This window comes from Botryllus schlosseri, chromosome 9 (assembly GCF_051294905.1).
Source record: "Botryllus schlosseri isolate E-star chromosome 9, Bs_hap1, whole genome shotgun sequence".
NCBI lineage: Eukaryota > Metazoa > Chordata > Ascidiacea > Stolidobranchia > Styelidae > Botryllus > Botryllus schlosseri.
In genome coordinates this window covers 23,094,697-23,115,655 of record NC_137244.1, presented here as the reverse complement: position 1 = coordinate 23,115,655, position 20,959 = coordinate 23,094,697, and the positions used below count along the sequence as shown (strand labels likewise).

Below are 20,959 nucleotides of genomic sequence, written 5' to 3'. Positions count from 1 at the left end.
AGCAAAAAAACAAGTTAGTTTACTCTGCTAACCATAATTATCTAATATTCGTGATTGCTTATTCTTCGTCGAACAAAATAAGAAGTATATATATACTCTTGTTTCATCAAGTATTGGCTAATTTTTCATCATATATTCCAAGTGCAATCTTTCTCAAACCGATAGCATGGCCTCCGGCAAATGATATTCCTCCCTTGCAATTACTCTAAATAACTATTATTCATGATATGAGCCCTTACCGCTATGAAGTTAAAAACGGCTTTCCAAATTTAAGTTTGAAAGTCATGACGCAGATCCACTTTCGGTATTTTTTCATTAAAGTATCCGAGTTATCGAATAATCACCGATAGTGCGAGAAAATTAAGCAGATGAAAGATACCCCGGGCGTTGTAGCTGGCAGGAATCACGGATAGTTAAATTCAATTAAACGCTAAATTCGCGGACGTATCAATAGGTCATTATTTACGCGATCGGTTTGATTCATTTGTGCATTCTTCTTGACGACTGGCATTCTGTTCGGGAATATAACCAACGCCGTGCCGAAACGTGAAATTTTGACGGATGTAAACAAAAACATACGCTGACATCTCGACTTCGTTGACATCGAAACTGAAGCGCTTGGCACGTAGCTTTCAATGGGGTCTGTAGATAGACTGGATAAAAATAGAACTTTTCATAGCTCATCAATACTTTTGGCGAACATCGTTCGCCACCAAGTCCCTAACCCCGAGTGTACATTGTACAAGACAAACGATTAGGTCTACTCAGACAGTATTATCTAACTGCCACTTCATGAATATGATATCTGAGTCGTACGCAAAACTTTACAGCCTCCAGCAAGGACAAATTATCGTATTTTCATAACTGCTGAGTGTTTTGTAAAATCAGCAGCAATTTTATAGCATGCTATCAAGGCCCTCCGGTATCGCCGTAAACACGTTACATACAATACCACAAAACTGTATGTAAGGGATTTTCATGTAGCCTATACTGTGATTACGCAGTGATCACTGACCAACGCTAATTAAATTCTCATTTGTCAATATGCGCAAATAATTCACACGTGCCTGGTGTGGCTATGGAATTCTATATATATATAAAATCGAACATTTAGACGACAAGATATCAAATATGTACTGATCACTGGTGTATTAAGAAAGATAAAACAATGATCCAAAAGTATCGTAAATTTAATACAATATTTTGAACGAAACCCTGTCGGACGGTACGAATCTGAAATCTTTTTTACCGCAGTTTCTGAATTCACACTTTTTGCGCCGGAGGTTTCGTTAAGATACGGCCAACCGGCGGTTTACAATATAGCGTACCAACGGATGTAGACCACCTGACCGGTGAATTGCTGTGCCCGACCGATTCACGAGGTAAGGTTGTTTTATGCTTCTCGACCGTCTTGACATTAGAAGAGGGTGGAAGACACTGTTGAGCTTTTCTGGCAATGACCAAAGCCGATTTAGAGTCTTGTTTCTCAGTGTGCTTCAACGGATGGAGATACGGCGTCGGTTTTTGAAGTTTAACCGATACGTCTTCATTTGCACACTGTCCGTCTACATGTTTGAGGTAGACATTATCGGCTTTCGCAATCTCTCCGTTTTTACCGTAGTTTGCGGGAAGTTTCCCGAAACTATGATCGGGATTGAACTTTAGAGCTTGACTGTATCGGCCGTGTGTATATCCGACATCCAGCTGATCGATGCGTATCGTGTGTGCGATCTCGATCTGATTCCGCCCGTCTTCATCCAATCGACCGGAACGCTTCTCCGCGACATGTCGATAACGCAAATGAGCTTTAGATACTGTAAAATATTGATTCATACATTCATTCATTTTTTCGAAGTAATTAATACCTTTGGTAGTGCGCTATATTATAGGCCAGAATAATCTGTTTCTAATGAATAGCGACACTCGAATGTGAGCACAATACTTTTCATGGCACATGTTCCAATAGATAGGTAACGAAGTACTTCTACTTTTTCGAATTACTCCAGTTGGTTGGTTTATTCCCACTACTGTCTCAAGTGGTTACGTTTTTAAGACTACTTCAACGCTGTATGACGGTGACAGAGAATATCATTTTGGAACAGGCACGTCTAGGTGGCTCGATGTGTTGATGAAGCACATCGTCAAGTTGATGTGTGGCGCGTAATGGCGTATATAGGGCAAACTGTTGTATATGGATTGCGCAGATCTCGCCAGCGTTGTGTGTAACCTACACGCTCCTGGAATCAGTTGATGAAAGAGTAATCATCGGTTCTAGGGAAAGCACTGTTTACTGGGCTCACGCACACGGAGGCTGCGGATGTAAAGCTGGACAAAACTGTGGTTTCGAAAGAGCGCTGTCACTTTTGGTGGAGGCGCTACTGTTACCGACGCAGTCCAGAGTGAGTTTACTTCTGCGCAGATTTTCTTCGACGCGCTCTTCGCGCTCTTTTCGCATCTGAAAAACATCGACATCCTATATTTATTCTCGCGTATGTAGATTACGCAACATTTGGACAGAAGCACAAGAATGTAGCCTAACCTCAAGTTGACACTTCCAAATCTGCGACACAAATATTTCATTCATCATTTACCGTGGGAATTCGATGGTTCGGAAGCCTATCATATAAGTCGGAACAATTGCGCGAGAGCTCTATTCATTATTACTAGCGTAAAACAACGAACTGACAAACTTTCATCCACAAATATACGTATGCATCAGTATAAAAATCATTTTATCACCATTTTATCAATTCAAGATACTACTAGAATTGCAATGCGTGAAGTTCCTTCCCAAGTGCTGGAGGTTGAACTAGCCTACTCTTCGCGGGATCATATGAAGAGCCTAAAAGCTGACCGAGCCGTGCTACAAGTCGGCAGCTACGGAATCAAAATAACGAATATGGGTTATGGTGTAAAAGACCATTGCAGTACAAAACACCATGAATAGTATATTCAATAATTCATATTGAAATTAACCCGAATATTTTCGGCTGACACTCGTCAGGGGTAATCGTCAGCAACTAGTTGAGAATTGGAAAGAACATTGTATATCAACAATCGTATCTCGAAATATGACGTCACCAGCATGAAATGAGATCTCAAATAAGAGAGCGTTCAATGATATTATTTTAAGATGATACACGAGCTCCTTATGTTGGGCTTGAGCTGATGTATTTTGTAGGGATGGTGTGAACGTGAGGTTCACGTTCGCGTTCTGTGTGTGAACCTCGGAAATTTAGAGGTTCGCGTTCACAACAGAACCTTGATAGGTTCTGCACTGTGAACCTTTTGGTAAATTGTAATTTTCACTCCATTATAAGATCTTTGGCTCAAATTTATTGCATTTCAACGGCGGGCCACTCCATGCATGGTGCTGGCAGCATAAAAAATCAACACTAAACGAGCATGCACCATGCACCTCGACAACCTTAAAAGTTTTACTTGCTTTGTTGCAAAAATTTTCTCGGAATATCCAGCTTTCCGTTTGTGAATGTTTAGTGACTTTCTGCTGTGAGCCTGACCCGCAATCGATATACGTAGTCAGCGAATGATGCTTAGTCAACCAATCAATGACATTGATATCGTTATCTGGTGTAAAAAATCGAACGGTCGTACTGGGTCAATCTTGACTTCATATCTTTACTGTATCATTAAAACCAAATCCGTGCGATTAAGGTGCGTGCTACTGCTGCATAACTTGTTGTTTGTGGTATCGGTAGCGAGTATAGAAACCCGTTGTACACTCTGCTCAATATCAATGTAGCAATACTCAGACTCCGAACACATTGTCCGGTCTGGCTAAGACCGTTAAGGCGTAAGCGGGGCCTACGATAACTTAAGTTAACTTAAGTTATCGTAGGCCCTGGCGTAAGCTTATATTCCTTGGTAAGTCCTCGTCGACATTGTTGACAAAGCGACGGAATGTACTGATTTTATGCAATTATTATATCCTTTGATTACCGCGGTTGATACATTTAGCGACGTTTAAAACGCCGATATGTACTTCAGCATTGTGGCATTATGTGGGCCGAATTTTCGCTAGGTATCGTGTACATTAATATAGGGCATATTAGGCTATCACGTCATTGAAAGAAAGGGTTGGAATTAGCAATATGACGTCAAGTGACGTCACGAGGTTCACGTTCGTGTTCACACAGAACCTTTCAAAAAGGTTGGCGTTCACACGAACCTGAACCTTTCAGAGGTTCACACCATCCCTAGTATTTTGATAAAGGTCGACTCAAAGGCACACAGATGAAAGTGTGAGCGGCCCCTCCCGATGACGCGAAATCTGTCGTCACGGTAATTTTTCGCACATGCGGGATTATCCAAAAGATGTTTGCCAATGGCAGAATTTATGGCCTTTGAACGCTCAGCGTCAAGCTTAAGCGGATGAGTCAAGGGTGAGCTTTTCACCGAGCGCGATGCGCGTGTTCTAATAAATATAGGGACGTGTTTGTTTATGCGTTCCTGCAAACGCTTCAACGTTCTTCCTACGTAACCACATTCACAGTGGCCCTCAAATTCGTACACTGCATTACTTCGTTGAAGTGCAGGAGGCACGTCTTTACGTATTGAATGGAGCAGTTGCGTTGTTGTAAAAATCACGTTAGTTTCACGGTGTCGTTTGTTGAAATACAATGTTCTTTCCAATTCTCTACTAGTTGCTGACGATTACCCCTGACGAGTGCCAGCCGAAAATATTTGGGTTCATTTCACATGAATATACTACCCAATTGTATATTGAAGTTCTGTACCTCCAAGAAGCTCTATAAAACACCATAAATACCACAAACAACAACGTGGAAAAGAAGATGTAGCCTACAAACGACTGCATGGGTTAAGGCAATCTATCAAATTCCTAAACAGGCAGGTGATGATGAGGCAACAGACATTCGCGATGGGATATGATAAACATACCTGAATTTAATTCATAATATTACGATATTCATCAAATCAAATTGAATTTGACTGATCGGCACTGCGCAGTTGGCACAAGGTTGTGCTGAATGATAAGTGACGGCAACCGTGGTTAAAGTAAAATCAATTTAAAGCAAACATGTTCAAAACAAGGCCCATTTTAAAACATGTTTTTTTTTCTAGTTTATGGCGTCACGCATATTCAATTGTAACGCCATAGTCCATTGATGTTCACAATTGAAAATATAGGGTAAATATACGGTAGCTCCTTTGACGAAATACGCTAAAACCCCTGTCATATAACTGACCAAAAATATCTTTAACCAGGGCTACATCTTCTTGCTGCATTTTTACGGTCGTTGGTCATCATCATCAGAACGTTCATTCCGTACCAATGATCTATATCTATGCGTACTACAGCTGTTGAACCGACTATTTCGAGGGTTCCAACCACTCCATATCGTGTGCGTCGGCTCTATACCGGTTGGTAATCTTCGTCCGTAGCTCATACAACATGTTTTTGTAAAGTATTTACACAATTAAGGCATAATTACACAACTTAAAAACACAACTGCTTTTTAAAAAGGCCTTTGTTTAAAACATCGTTTAAAACATGTTCCAAACAAAGTGTTTTAAATAGGGTTACCATATACGTCTTGTTTTAGGAGGATTTGTCCTCCTTTTTTAGGTTTTTGAAAATGTCCTGCGAGGACGCGTAAATGTTCTACTTTTTGGCAATTCGTCCTCCTTTACAGCTTTTAGAGCTAAGATATAGTGGATAGATTCGAGTGAAAATGGGCAAAAACGACGCTAAATAGGAAATTCTGGGTTCGAACGGATGCGACGACCTTTTTTTAGTAAACCAATCATGATGTCGGATTTTACTCCGGTATTCTAAGACTGAAAATTTCGAAAGTGTCCTACTTTCCCGATTTCAAAATATGGTAACCCTAGTTTGAAACAACCATTCGTTCTAAATGCAACTCTAATAGTATGGATGTGGTGCGAAAAGGCTTTTATGTATGTATGTTTAAGTATCATTTCAAAACAACAACAGAAATCATGCACGAACTATTACGCCAAGGCCTAATCCAAGCCGGGCATGATCTGTCATATCAGAAGCATTATTGAGTGTCATGATAGAAGTTTTCGTCAACCAAATCAAACTTAGCCTTCGTTTATCTGTTACTATTACCTGCATTCTGTTTTTGAACATCTTCGCCAGCATTTGCACGTAACTGGGCGTGTGATCGGCTTGCTCTATTTTTTGTTCGATGGTCTGTGGAATCGACTGTTGCAGCGGTGGTGCGGCCGCATAGTTTTGTGACGGAGCGGCCCAAGTATAGATCAAGTGCGTGTTCGAATGGGCTGTCGATGTGCTTTCGTAGAGTTGTAGAATTTCGTTTTCAACGCTGGCGCTCCACTCTTTTTTTAAAGGCTGCATCGTCGGCGGCGTGGTAGCGCGGGAGACTGTGGCTGGTGGCGAGGACGATTGTTGATTGTCGATCATGGAACTGTTATTATGAAAGGCGCAATAGATGATAAGATTAAAGATACACGATATTTCGAAGTTTTTGTTGTGGCTTCAGATACCCATCATATCCACTGTGAAATTCACCAATATAATAGCGTTGAGGTTCTCATTCAACGAATATAGCATATCACTTACTCTCAACATCATAATCCTACCAACTGAATGTAATAGAACGCATTATGTCAACAGGGTTAATACAGCCACACCACACCATACCTTGCGCAAACTCTGCTTTGCTAGTTTTTCATTTTGTAACGTCAACACTATTACGTAACTCTCAATGGAATTGGAGACTTTAGGGGCATTTCTTCCGTGCTAAGTACCCGTACGCATAGTTTTCTTACTATTCCTTGGTTGTTAAAAAAAAAATAGAAATGGCATGTAGCTACACCTTGCATAGTAAAATCACAGTAAAAATCTGGATGTGGATATGTGAGAGGAAGTAATGCATTTGATTTGGCGGTTGTAATACTCGATAATCGTTACTTCGATTTGATTTGTTCCACAGTGATTAGTGATGCTGGTCCCTTTTGTACAGACATCTTTGCGATCGATACAGTGAACTACATAACTTGTTTACGAGGCATTATACGTAAATAATCGACATGCGATGGGCTTTCCTTTCTCGCAAAGTTGAGATATGGCAGGTAACTACCGGGCGATTTCTCCTATTTGACGACAGTCGCACAGCAACATATTCAAAACAATGGTTATATCATGTACAACATATCAAAGCGGTTAATGACGAATAACCTGAGGTTATAAATATTGAAATCCTACCCTTTCGTAAGAGTACTTTCATTATTCCCTCCAGCGCTTGTTTCTTCTACCACACTATCTGAAGCTTTGATCTCAGATGTTGGTTTCGAGATGGCGGTTGCCTGCTGCGGTAACGGAGAGTCTTGTTTCGAGCTTTGAGACGCAACTCTTTTTATTTTAGCTTCACCGTTCTCTTGCCTCTTGTGTTCCTCCTGAATTTGGGATTTTCTCATTGCAGAAGCGGTGTCAGAGTTGTGCTCGCGCGTTTTCTCAACTGACGTTTGCTTTTTGCTAAGGTCAACGAACGACCTTTTGTCGTTTATGGAAGGACAAAGCTTTGTCAAGAAGATGGCTTCTTGCAACGATGCGATCGTATTCGCCGATGCGACTCGCTTCATTTTTTCCTTGGAGCAATGGGCGGGTGGACGATGGGCGGAATTGCTTTTAGAATCCGAGTGATCATTGTATCGCATGCGGGATGTCTTCTGCGAGTTGTCGGGTTGTTGAGATGCCGACGGCTGGGCGGGTAACGTTCTCGACGTCAAACCACGCGATTTGCTCCAGCGATAGAGTTCTGTTACGACAGCTTCATCTTACATTGATGCTATGACATGGCTATAGCAATGGAAAAACAAAATAGATAGAGGCTTAGATGCAATCCAAGTCTTCATTAGACAACGAAAATTGATTGCACTCGTATATGGAGTATTAATTGTGTTCAAGTAACTTGTTTCAACGCTCTCGTGATTGCTCTGATTGCGATTAATTTTCAGCATTAACGGTTATTCCATCTGCCCTAAATAAGTCAATTGTTCCTATTTTGGGGACGACGACGTGATTACTGATCAAACTTCGTTAAATTGTCGATAAACTAATATTTTTACTTCGGTCTTAGCCTATTTAAATAACGGTATATTGACGCACCTAACAATTGCTGATTCGGATGTCAATAAAATAGGATAGAATCGAACCTGTAATGGAAGCAGACACGGAGTAATCGTGATTTGTAATTGTAATCGATTGCAGTTTGAAGACAAAAAATATTCGTTTTCGATTATTTTGCACAACACGATACTTAAATCATTAGCTTTACAAAGACTATGACATAAACTGATTGGAATGATAGTGTGATGTATTAAGTTATTGGGAATATAGAAACGTCGGAATTGTGGTGATATTTGCGACTCGAGCTCATTACTAGCGTGCATCTCAAGTAACAACTACACTGATCAATTGAGTCACCTAAATATTCACACGAAATCACGTGGTCAGCAGATATGCGATATACTGTCATATTTATGTTCACCAAAGTACAGCCAACTCCCAGGAGAATGAAAAGCACCTCTCAGCAATTAAAAAGGTCTATGAGACTTGTCCAGTCCACTGTCCAAACTATCGTAATTTGTTAAATTGATGTTAAGTTACACTATAAACGCCGTTGGAAGAAGACTGCGAGACGGGGAGGATGTAAACCGCACAAATTCCCCATTGATCATGTTTATTTTGTCATATTCTCATACTCTTACATATCCTTCTACTTTAAGCGGGTACCAATCTCATTCCGCCATTCTTTGTAGTCAGTTTTTTAATCTGTCATCAACCGCCTGCTTATAACATATAGCATGGGTAGTACCACAGGTAAAATTGGTGCGGGCGATTAATCGTCACCGGTGAAGTTATCACACTTGAAAAATGTTTTATCGAGGTGCAGTCTCATCTCAATAGTTTTATTGAATTTGCTTAAGGACCAAGTACATGAAGCACAAGGAATGTAATCGTGAATAATCGTGATTACATTTCCATGTAATTGCAATCGTAATCGTACTACTACTACGAGGTTTTGGTCTAACCGTAAGGGTGTGTTTCGGTAGCAATTGTACTAGCAATCAATAAGATGGTCGCAGTATAATCGCCCCGTGTCTGGTCGCATGTATATGGCGAACACAGTAAAAAGTTTCGCCGATGCTGATTTTAGGTTCATGAATATTATTTCGGGAAATATCATCGATCAACAGTCTATCTATGTCGTTTCAATTTCATTCGTCGACTTATCTTTCCGAACATCAGTGTCGTATGACATATACATTTTTTTATCCCCTTGCGGAAGTGTGAGTGGCGCTCTATCCACAAATCACGATAACGGTGTTTTGTTGTGATATGATATATAGATTATCATCAATAAATATACTTTATTCATGATGTAATAGAAAAATATTTATGTGTCTGAACAGTTGCGGCTGTGAAACGTACCATTACATTATGTCGCCACTAAATCTCTGTCGGCTTTAGCCTTCTTTGGGACAGAACAAACCCTCAGCCTAAAGACAAAAATATATTACAATATAATTATGAAGTATAGCTAGTAGTAACCACTTTATTTTAGAGCTTCACAAACTGGGGGTCGCAGAGGGTATACCAATGCATAATATACTATTAAACGGTCAATTCGGATCAGTGCATACTGTATAATAATATGCAATGCAATTACGCGACGATATGGGATGATGATGATTACCGTTTAAAGATATAATCTATTAATATATTCCGGGGAATCTTTAATCGGAATAAGTTTGCTGATCCCTGCGATCTTTTGTCAACTGGTTCGCGGCAGTTAATCTTTAATTTCAAATTCGCTTTTGCTCGTGCTATGCGGATGCATGTGTTGTCATTAGGGCTGCGCACAATGATTCGAGTACTCGAATCTGAATCGAGTGTTAACTTTAAGGATTCGGGTCGAGTAGTAAAGACGATTTTTCGAGGACTGAAATTACACGCTCCTCGCCACTGAAAGTTAATTTATCAACGAGAATTATAGTTTCGATACTAATTTTCATTGTTGAAGCCTTGAAACCTTGATTGGCCGTATCGTAGCATACGAAACATATAGTACAAAGCAACGAACGTTACTGGCAATAGCACATTTCCGAAGTCATGATCATCCCACAACATAGTCACCAAGTGCAATGAAATCGGTATGGTCGAAAAAATACTCAACTATCTTTAATGTGATGGATACCATAGGCAAGGCATTATATTCTTTGTGGTCGCATAAAAGGTACATAATTGAACTTTGACATAATACATTCTGTTATGACGTCATAACGAGTGATACTCGATTACTCGACTCGAAGCATATTACGTGATTCAGAATCGAATCACTCAAAATCACTCGATTTTGCCCAGCCCTAGTTGTCATCCTCGCGAAATGGCTTGAGAGAATGTTGGTATCGAAAGTGATATGGACATTGTACTTATATGGCGTCGTAAAAGTTAATTTGGTGTGTATAGTCTAGAGTAGCTCACTACAGAAACAGTAATATCAATTATAGCGATAAATATAGTTGTAGTTTGATATCGGAAAACAAAGAATCTTCAATACTTATTTGATTTGCACTATAATACAGGCATGTTACAGCCGCAGTTGAGAGTCTTGAGCCTGTTCCCAATATGTAACAATATTTCCACTGGAAGTATTATGTTGATTGCGACGGGATTGTGGTTTACTTCTGTTGTTTATCAAATGATCATGGCGAGGAAGCGGGCAACAAAGTTTGGAAAGCCTTGAACTGTGCATTCGAAGAGAACAATATACTAAAAAGAGATGAGTGATATTTCCGTTACCTAAATCATCGTCATCCTCGCTTTCTGAAGTTTTCCATCGCGAAAACAACGCCCAGTTACGGCCCCGCCTGAATTAGAATAAAACTATTAGCGGCTTATCATAGTCGAAAGGCGGGAAGCGCATATTACTGTAGCAAGTAGTGTGTTTTTGTAATTGCGACGGGTGTGTTTTCCCATCTCTTTTCGGCTATTCGGTATGACTGCCGAGCGAAATCGTGTCACAATGTTTCAACTTCAAGATTATAGACTTTCAATAACTTACAAAAGACCCCCGAACCTGAATGAGCGATACTATACAATAGGGTTACCATATTTCTGCAACACAAATTCCGGACACTCTTTAGCGCCCACTAGCGGATTTCAAAAAACGAGTTATGACGTCATACTAGCAAAGCCTTGCTCGCAGAGCAGAGGTGGTCACGACTAGGGCTGGGCACAATGATTCGAGTACTCGAATCTGAATCGAGTATTAATTTTAATGATTCGAGTCGAGTAGTAAAATTCGATTTTTTCGAGTACTGAAATTATACGTTCCTTACCACTGAAAGTTAATTTATCAACGAGAAATATAGTTATGATATTAATTTTCACTGTTGAAGCCTTGAGGCCTTGATTGGCGGTATCGTAGCACACGAAACATACAGTACAAAGCTACGAAGGTTACTGGACGTAGCACATTTCTGAAGTCATGATTATCCCACAACATTGTCACCAAGTGCAATGAAATCGGTGTAGTCGAAAAAATAGCAAAGTATGTTTATGTGATGGATATCAGACATTATAATCTTAGTGGTTGCATAAACGGTACATATTTAAACTTTGGCGTATTGCGTTGTGGTATGACGTCATAATGAGTGATACTCGATTACTCGACTCGACTCGAAGCATATTACGTGATTCAGAATCGAATCACTCAGGTACTCGATTTTGCCCAGCCCTAGTCACGACTCACGAGCCGGTTCAGCAGTACGTGGCTGTGTGATGTGTAACCGGAAGCGAAAGCACACGTTTGCAGCCCCTTCCGCACTATAGGGTGATCGCTGCAACTTCGGGGGGAGGGGGGGGGGTAGCTTGTTATATGAATCTAATTTCTATATGCATCTGGTCGTTAAATTATTTGAATGAATTCTGTCGATAATATTGGTTGTTCCATATATTACTACATAGATACTACTTTCCGCCCACATGATCAGAGTTAGCGGTAGTGTTGGTGGAGGATGATGAGTTCGAAATAACAGGGAGCATAATTGCACATCGTTAAGTCATGTTCATGTCCTACCGATAAGATTGTTTATCAGCCTTATGCCGGTGCGCACCATGGAGCTTTATAAGCACCCCACATCCAGTGGTTTCAAACCTTTTATGGTCGCGACTCCATCTCCAATTTGAAAATGTTCCGTGGCCCAGATCAAAATTTGACGAGCTGATTACTAAAAAAAGTCAGCGCCTTTGCCCAGACTTACTCACGGCCTATTTTGGAAGGTGATTACGTTCAACATATTCGCGAACATCAGAATAAAAGGGCAAACGACCCCCTCGTTCCGAACCACTATCTTTGAATAAAGCATTTAAACGGCCTTAACGATCTAGGAATATACCGTTCTCCTATAATTGCGATTACAATTAGGCCTATTCCAGCAAATGAAGGTAATTTTTAATTTATATTTTGTTGCAGTTTTTGCGATGGTTGTAGTCTTCATATTAAAATCAATAAATGTGTTAGTAAATCGCGCGCAGCGCGAAGAAAAATATCCTGAATCAGCATAAATATTCTCAAAAAATATTTTTTTATGCTGATTTACGAAAAAAAATTATGAGCCTACGTCAAGTCTTCAAAATTCCGGACATTTGGCATATTTTAGAAATTCCACCCGGACGCTAGTTTGAACAGTGAAATTCCGGACATGTCCGGGAAATTCCGGACGTATGGCAACCCTACATACAAGGACGAATAAAGCCGACTGGTGAAGCGGAATTAGGATCATACGGGCCGCTAGGGGCCGTAAGCTATCGTTTATAGAAGAAATTGATTCAAATTCGTGTGTTTATTGAGGGAGAGAGAAAGAGAAATAGTCCTTGTCATCCAGTGCTAGGGTTACCATGTTTTGGAATCGGGAAAGGAGGACACTTTAAAAAAAATTGAAACTTAGAATATTGGAGGAAAATCTTGAAATAATGGTAAATTTTTCCCACTTCTCGCTCAGTGCCCAAAATACAGTTTTTCTTTCACATTATCAGGCGGTTGACTGAAAAAAAGTTAACTTTCCGGCTCAGCTCCCGAAATAGCCGCCGGAACGTTAGTTCAGTGCTGATTTCCTGTATCTCAGTCGAATTTGCCCTACATTTAACAAAAATTCTCAAAAAAGAAGACAAAATCTCAAAAAAGAGGACATTTAGGCGTCCTCGGAGGACATTCTCAAAAACCTGAAAAAGGAGGACGTATGCCGTATGGTAACCCTACACAGTACAGTTGTGTCAAACTCGTGGTTATAGCCCAAATCTGGCCCGCCAGGATTAATTAAGTTGCCCACGACAGCTCTGATTATTTGAAAATGATTAGATAAAAAACGGCCTCGAAATATCCAACCTCAAAATTGTAAATTCGCAGCTTGGGCCCGTTTATATTACAGTCACACAAAAGACCACGTCGCGCATGTACAAGTACACGTACAGTACATTGTACATCAGGGGCGGGCAACATCTGGCCCGCGGGCCGGATCCGGCCCGCGAAGGGATTTTGTCCGACCCGCGAACAGTTTTTCGTCTTACATGATAATGTGGCCCGCCGGCCCCAATCTTCCGAAATTCCCCACTACTTGCTTACATACATCAAATATTAGTGACTGTATGTTATTATACACATGTATGCGCACTGCGCAGCGAGCGAGGGTGGAGCTTACGCGTAAGTTCGTCTGAACGAGAATACTTGCATTATCGGCATTTACGATGTAGGCCTAGCCTACTGAACCCTAATGACATTTGTGGTAATCATGGTGTTTGTCGACGACAATGGTCAATTACACCAGACCGATATTTCTTATTTTTGATTCCGTAACCGCCGAATTGTAGCACGGCGCACACTTCTAGGCTTTTGTAAGACACCGCTTATGCCAGGTGTGGCCAACTGAAAACGGGTCGTGGGCCACTTTCAAATTTCGAGGCCGCGGCCCGCATGAATTCAATATCGAGATAGACAAGCCACACAGTTTAACAACTACGCTATCTCGTCCCCTACTAAACCCTAATGCATTGATATCTTGGTAAGTTTGTGGTACCTGGCTTATTGAACGCCTTGAAATCTTAATGAAGGATGCACCGTGTGTTGATTGATCAGAGAGAAGCAGACGTGATGGTGCCTATATGACAGGGCTGGCCAACCTGCCGCCGTAGAACCAAATTTGTGCGGCCTTGGACACGTAATTCAATTAGTATGTGTTAGCGGCCGTCGACATGGAATTTGAATTTACGAATTGACTCCCGATTTCTTGAAAGATTTTGATTATTCTTGAAATTTTCTTCGCGTAGGGCGCGATTCAATGCGACTTCATTTTTCGATTTTAATATAGTTGCGCACTTTGCAATCAGAGCCTCACAGTAGGCTACAGTTGCGAACAGCAGAGGAAAATGATGCGCCTCATGAAGAAATACCAACTCGGAATCGTGTGCTCCTCACTATACCGACAATCCTGACGGGAGGTCGAGAAATGCAAAGAACAGCATGCAACAAAGTGACTAATAATAATTGGCCAGCCCGAAGATGCATCATCCTTCATAACCAGCCCTAAATTTTCGAAAACAGCCCTTCATCAATCTGATCACATGGGAGGAGAAATAATATGTATAACTACTAATTTTATTGACGAAATTGATGAATGAATCTGAAAAATTTTTCGCGCTTGGCGCGATTATGAACAGTCTACATTATTTAATAGATTAATACGGAGTTCACCGGAAATGGACATGGACACTTTAACATGAGTATTTGGCGTCCTGCTAGTTCATTACGACTATGCCCTGGAATGCGGATGTAGGCTACATGAGTAGTCGAAATGCGGCCGTGACTGACAAAAAGGTTGGCCACCCCTGCTGTATGACAATGCTGTTCTCAAATCAACATTGTCTTCGTCATTATTGGCGAGAAATGGCTTTGAAGTTGCATTGCTGTCGTTAAAATACATTCATTAAATACGATTTATTCCTTGTATATGTGGACAAATGGGCGAATAATGTATCTATTCAGCAATCCAGCCCGCCAAGTACTTAATTTTCCTATATCCGGCCCGCCGCTTGGAGAAGTTGCCCGCCCCTGTTGTACATGCACTTACACATGCTGTGAATTTTGTATTCACGATGAGACCATACGTCAGAGTTGATATATTTGTTCAGTTCAGTTCAGTTCGGTTTATTAGCAATTTTTATCGGTTCAATACACCACAAAAATTGCGATACAATGAAAAGATAGGATGGTGTCGAAATGACTTGGAGTAGTCTTTGAAATCAGACACCCACCTTGGCCTATAGGCGATGTAAAGAGGAGGCATGTACACTGAAGGAAAAGTAAAAGAAAAGATAGTATGGAAAAGCAAGCGACAAAAACGGGGTGGCATGTCACGGAAGGCGGGATCGATAGGTCAGGTCGTGGTCCGGTAATCTTGAGGGCAGACTAGTATTCATTTAGTAGAAATTGCTTGTATTTCGACTTGAATGTGGACATGCTCGTCGACTGTCGGAAGGCCGGCGGGATACTGTTCCACACGTCACAGGTCCGGCATATTTGATAGAGCGATGATCTTTTCGGTCAATCATATGATAGTTGGACGACGTGGTCGCGCGCGAGTCGTATTTGTGCGCTTTAGCTTCCGAGGTAAAGAAGTCATTGAAATATTCGGGGCAATGACCGTAGTGGAACTGATATATAAACTTGGCGATTTCTAGTTTCCGCATATCGTTTATGTTTAGGACACGGAATCTCTTCAGCAGAGACCTGCTATGATACGGAGTACGTTGTGTTGTATTTCTTTTGCAGTGGCTCGAGTGCAGTTTAACTGGCAGTTCATGGATGAGAACTGGTAAATTGTTGAGGTTGTGTTTCATGAGCATGAAACATCCATATGTAATCATGAACTCCGAGGTGAAACACCTCCGATTTCAAAACAATTGGTTAGAGCCGCAATAAACATTTTCGGGGAGTCGCGACTGAGAAGTACAGAGATCCGCCAGTTGCAATGCAATGAGTGAGTAAAGTTCTGTAAGCTTGCATCACCAGGACTTGGTGTCTTTCATACACCGTCTTAATAGAACAGAGACGGAGTTTCGTATATCAGTGACCAATGGTAGAATTATTCAACTGTTGGTATCGTTTTGAGATGACCTATCATCACACTGATAACTTTAACGTAAACAAAGGGTACTCGAGCGCATTCTTCTATGACCTGATAGGCGGGGAAGAACACCCAACGAAACACTTGTTCCAAGGCGACTGTCGTTTCAGACATACTTTTGCAACACAAAACTAATAAAAGAGGATACCCACATTGTTTGAGGGGCATCAGAACGATATTTAAAACATAAAGGTCACATATCTCCACAATGCCGCCAGATATGAAATGCTTTGGGACTAGCTTGGGCATTTAAACCATTTAATAACGAATCTTTTGTATATTGCGTAATGTGATATGGTTTAGGAATCGTTTCACGGCTCCAGACATAAGATATCCCTAACAATTGAGGATATATTATCCATCGCAAATAACACAATAAGTATGTATTGATTAGTGGTGCCACTCGCTCAGTCATGATACAATGTGCTAATCGTATAGTAATTACATGTCCTTGAACATGGTAGCGTCAAAATCTAACCGTCTTGTATGTTTGAGTTTCACCATGACTAATTGACCATGACCATTCATCCCCGAATCAGTTATGACCACGACAGTCATATATCGTGCGGAAAATCGTTGGAACCGATCGTACATTTATTCATAAACATATCCCATTGAGTATATGCAACAAGCCTGTATAATTTCAACTCACTTTCTGGTTTTCCCTGTTTTGCCTCGACGAAGCTTGTGAGTCGGCGAAGGGCTGTGCGTCATCAAGGCTGACATTTCACGATCACAATCACCATCATTATTCGGCGCCATTACTATATACAACCAAACACTTCACTGGTTGTGGTTACTATGGGATGGATTCAAGCACCCTCGTGAAGGCACGAGTGTCGTTGAGTTACCCATTCAATAATATGGTTCGTATGAACCCTTTCTATCGAGATAAACTATATCAAGTAATAACTATAGCTAATATCCGGAATAATAGGCATGAAACAAGGTAATTTCAGTATCAAGTAGAATCATTGGCTCACAAGTACATAATAACGATTAGGAAGATATATTGGAACAGACTAGCTAGACAAATTACGACAAAAGACGCCAAATTATGACGCAAGACCGTATGCGCGACGCATATGTAACAGGACAACCAAATCGATATTCGCGGAAATAAAAGCCGGTTTGCCATGGTGGAGGTTGTAGGCTACTACACCGCCTGCAGCTTCCAATTCAAGTAACTTGGAGTACAATTCGCACATTTGTATTCCTACTAATTGTGTGAGTATTACCAAAAAATAAACCGGTTTTGAATCCAAGTTTGGACAAGACATAACATGCCACTGTGATTTAGCCTATTTTTTAAAACGCCACAACCATTAGGCATAGACAAGACCCACGGAAGTAGCACATGAATTGGTTCAAAATATGGTTCCGAATTTTCTGTTCTCGATTGGTACATTTTGGGTATAAATTGCAGTAAATAAGACTTGGGGTGCCTGAAGTAGTAAAGTATATAACCGAATATTGCAGGCTGAGTCATACTTGCAAATATGGCCTACGATTGAGATTTTATGAAGTCTCACTCCGCAGATTCACTCAATACATAGATCTTCATCTATATCTATACTGCGATATTTATGAGTTTAGAGAAGGCCTGCACCTGTCTGGCTACACGTCCGACTGAAACTCAGACTGCACTGGTCAGTGACTATCACATACATTTCATCTGGTTAGAAGAGTGGGTTTAGTTACTTATCTGTTCTAGACGGCCAGGTAAAGTTCTATACTGTTGCAGAAGTGAATCGTACAATCATCACCCTCGCGCGTAAACCAAGCGTCCGAGAGAAAGACTGTGTAAACATACCCTAACGGAGGTTTCTTGTGGTGTATATCTATTGTTGTGATAGTGATTTCAAGGCAAACGGAAGCTATACCGATATACTATACTTCTTCGCCTATCCCGTGCCATGCGTATTCACGGATTAGTACCAATCTCCAGACTGAGCCAGCTAATGCGAAGATAACTAAATAATTCTACAGCACTTTGAGCATTACACATTTTAGAGACGACTTTCCCATCGACAACTAAATCAACAAAAGGCTAGGTTGTTTATGTTTCGAGTTGCGATAGGTCCTCAACAACTGACGCTACTATACCAACGCTCCCTTATTTACCGATCCCTTATTTACCGAACTGACCGCAACGACTTTTTGTCCTTATCTCGGACGATGTCGAATCACTGTGTTGTGAGATACTGTCGACGCAGTTAGAACAATTGGTAGACAAAATATCGGACTGGCCGCAACATTCTGTCACCAATAAAATGTGTACTAACACTCAGAGTAACGCACGCATTTCTTCGGACCTTCAAATATTTGACGCCTGAATGAACTGATATTGGCATATTAGGAGTAGTAGGCTTTCGACACTCGGAGACATTCGTGATTACATTGACAGAAGCCTTCTCGTAAATCTCATTTGAAAATTTGGATAACGAATTTGTAATGTTTAGTATACTGCCTGAGTACATACCGCATCTTTTTGTTCACACTATCAGAAAAATTCCTGTTTCAATATTAGCATATATTATTGGAAGATGATATTTATCCAATATGTGCCTTTGTTATAATATAATACTGGCAGACGCATTTTGCTACTCCATTAATCTTGTCCAAATAGAGCTTTCATCAGTTCTGATCAACAATTAGCCTGAATAAATTCATAGATGCCATTCCATCGAAATGTGACGACCTCTCGCGGTCACTAATTTGACTTTATATAGTTGTCACTGCATGTGTGGACGTATCGTAGGCCCCGGCTGATATATACCATAACCGAGCCGTTCTTTGCCGTTTCTCGTAACGGCAGCTTGCAGTATCTGTATTAAGTGGAAAACAGAACTTTGTGTTCAAGTTCACTTTATCTTATTCTCATATGGCTACTTGAAACGGGCGCAAATCACAATTCTTTACTCGACATTTGAACCAGTCGCCATAGCCACCCGCTTACACACCGTGCTTGCATGGATTGTAGCTAGAATCAGAACCAAAACAGCAATTCGTCCATTCACTCCAAACGTTGGTCTTGGGCCCGTAGGGGGGTGAGCTTTCAAGTTGATGACTGAATTTCTTCAATAATACTGATAATTGCATTATGTTGCAATTCATTTTTATTCCAATCTCAGCCCCCGATGGTCAGATTTAACGGTAGAGATATGGGCCTGTAATTTATAATTATTACATCTGGTAAGTTGTTATAATTACCATATGGTATGTTTTTATGTTTTTATTTCGTTACGTCCATTCTGTTAATTAATGACAAGTTATTGTAGTCACCCAAGCGTATCAGACTAAAAGAAAAACTTCCGTTAGACGCACAGACAAATGGTCATGTATTCATTTCTCTATGTGCGTGCCGCGGGTGGTATTTGTATTGTGGGGCTCAAATCGGAAGGACAGGACTATTTGTCACGCCCACCCAGCGCAGTTGTTGATAATGGATGCCATAGATGGCCCCTAACTTGGTCAATGGGCACTGGGAAGTGTGCACATTATGACGTATCATCTGTAAAGAAAGTTGTTATCTCATTAGGCCTTTTTATCGCAATCCATATATTGTCTTCCAACATATCTTCTGAGATTAGTTCTAAGAAGCAAAATGAATATAATCGTGAGTAATCGTGATTACTTTTCTAATGTAATCGTAATCGTAATCGTAATCGACTACTTCCTGATTTTGCTGTTATCGTAATCGTAATCGCGTGATTCAGAAGTAATCCTAATCGCAATCGATTACATTCATAAAGTAATCACCCCATGTCTGATTATAACATCATAGTAACGAAAACACTTGACGTATTGTCATATCACCGTCATTGCATTGTATAAAACTGCATCATACAGAGCAGATTCTCCGTTACAAGTCTCTTTTGACATTGTGAAGCTTATCAATTTATTAAATTAAATACCAGCTGAGATTTCACAATGTTCACAAATCACAATGTCAAAAAATCATTCGTCAATACTGATCAGTGACAACCATAAAACCTATGCTACCAATGCTTACTCAATGAAGTACTAATTAATCGAACAGGGGGAATCGCGAAATGAGTTTTGCTACCCAAACCTTTCCCTATAGATCTGGTACAACTATTTTGTTCTATGCATGCTCATAGTATAACAAGGCGATATTGCGAAATTATTTTGGATGGCAGGGTGGGGGCGGCATATTGACGATAGCTTGTTGCATCTCCGAAGATATCTCTCCCTCGACCGCACAGACGAGTTAAATTTAGGTCGAAACATTGTTTCTGCAGATTTGTATTTTGCGAGATCGAGCAATTGTTTACGAGTATATGACATGCAGTCGTAAACCTGGTGATTCACCCTAATAACCAGGGCATGGTATGGTATGGTATGGAATGGAATGAGAATCTTCCATACTCCATACCCGCCCAATCGTTCCATACCATACTTGACAATTTTCCATACCATAGCAACATTCTCCCATACGATATTTGATACTTTTTCCATACTTTCGCAACTTGACCAAGCTCTCAAGGGATATTATATTTTTGATGTGTGGAAATGTTTCGGTGTATATATTCTAATTATTGTGGATGAGATTATACATTTAAACAGCCCCGATGCACCAATAATATCCCCAGTTTCTTTATATCATATGTCGTCAGCGATGTAGGAACGCATATAGGCCTATACACACGGGATTATTGGAAAATCACAACAGAATCTCACGACATGTAAATCTAGTGTGGTAACGTACTGCTAGCAGTAA

General features: G+C 40.6%; 1 protein-coding gene across 1 annotated transcript; it reads right to left on the bottom strand.

Annotated features, from left to right (window-relative positions):
* Positions 1-290: 290 nt before the first annotated feature.
* Positions 291-17,965, bottom strand: LOC145445986 (uncharacterized). Its single transcript, XM_080324169.1, has 6 exons — positions 16,868-17,965; positions 10,835-10,902; positions 7,235-7,787; positions 6,116-6,434; positions 2,305-2,455; positions 291-1,814 (listed from the first exon to the last, which is right to left on the bottom strand). The coding sequence occupies exons 1-6, from the start codon at positions 16,975-16,977 to the stop codon at positions 1,264-1,266; spliced, it is 1,752 nt and encodes a 583-aa protein (XP_080180295.1). The 5' UTR covers positions 16,978-17,965; the 3' UTR covers positions 291-1,263.
* Positions 17,966-20,959: the final 2,994 nt, after the last annotated feature.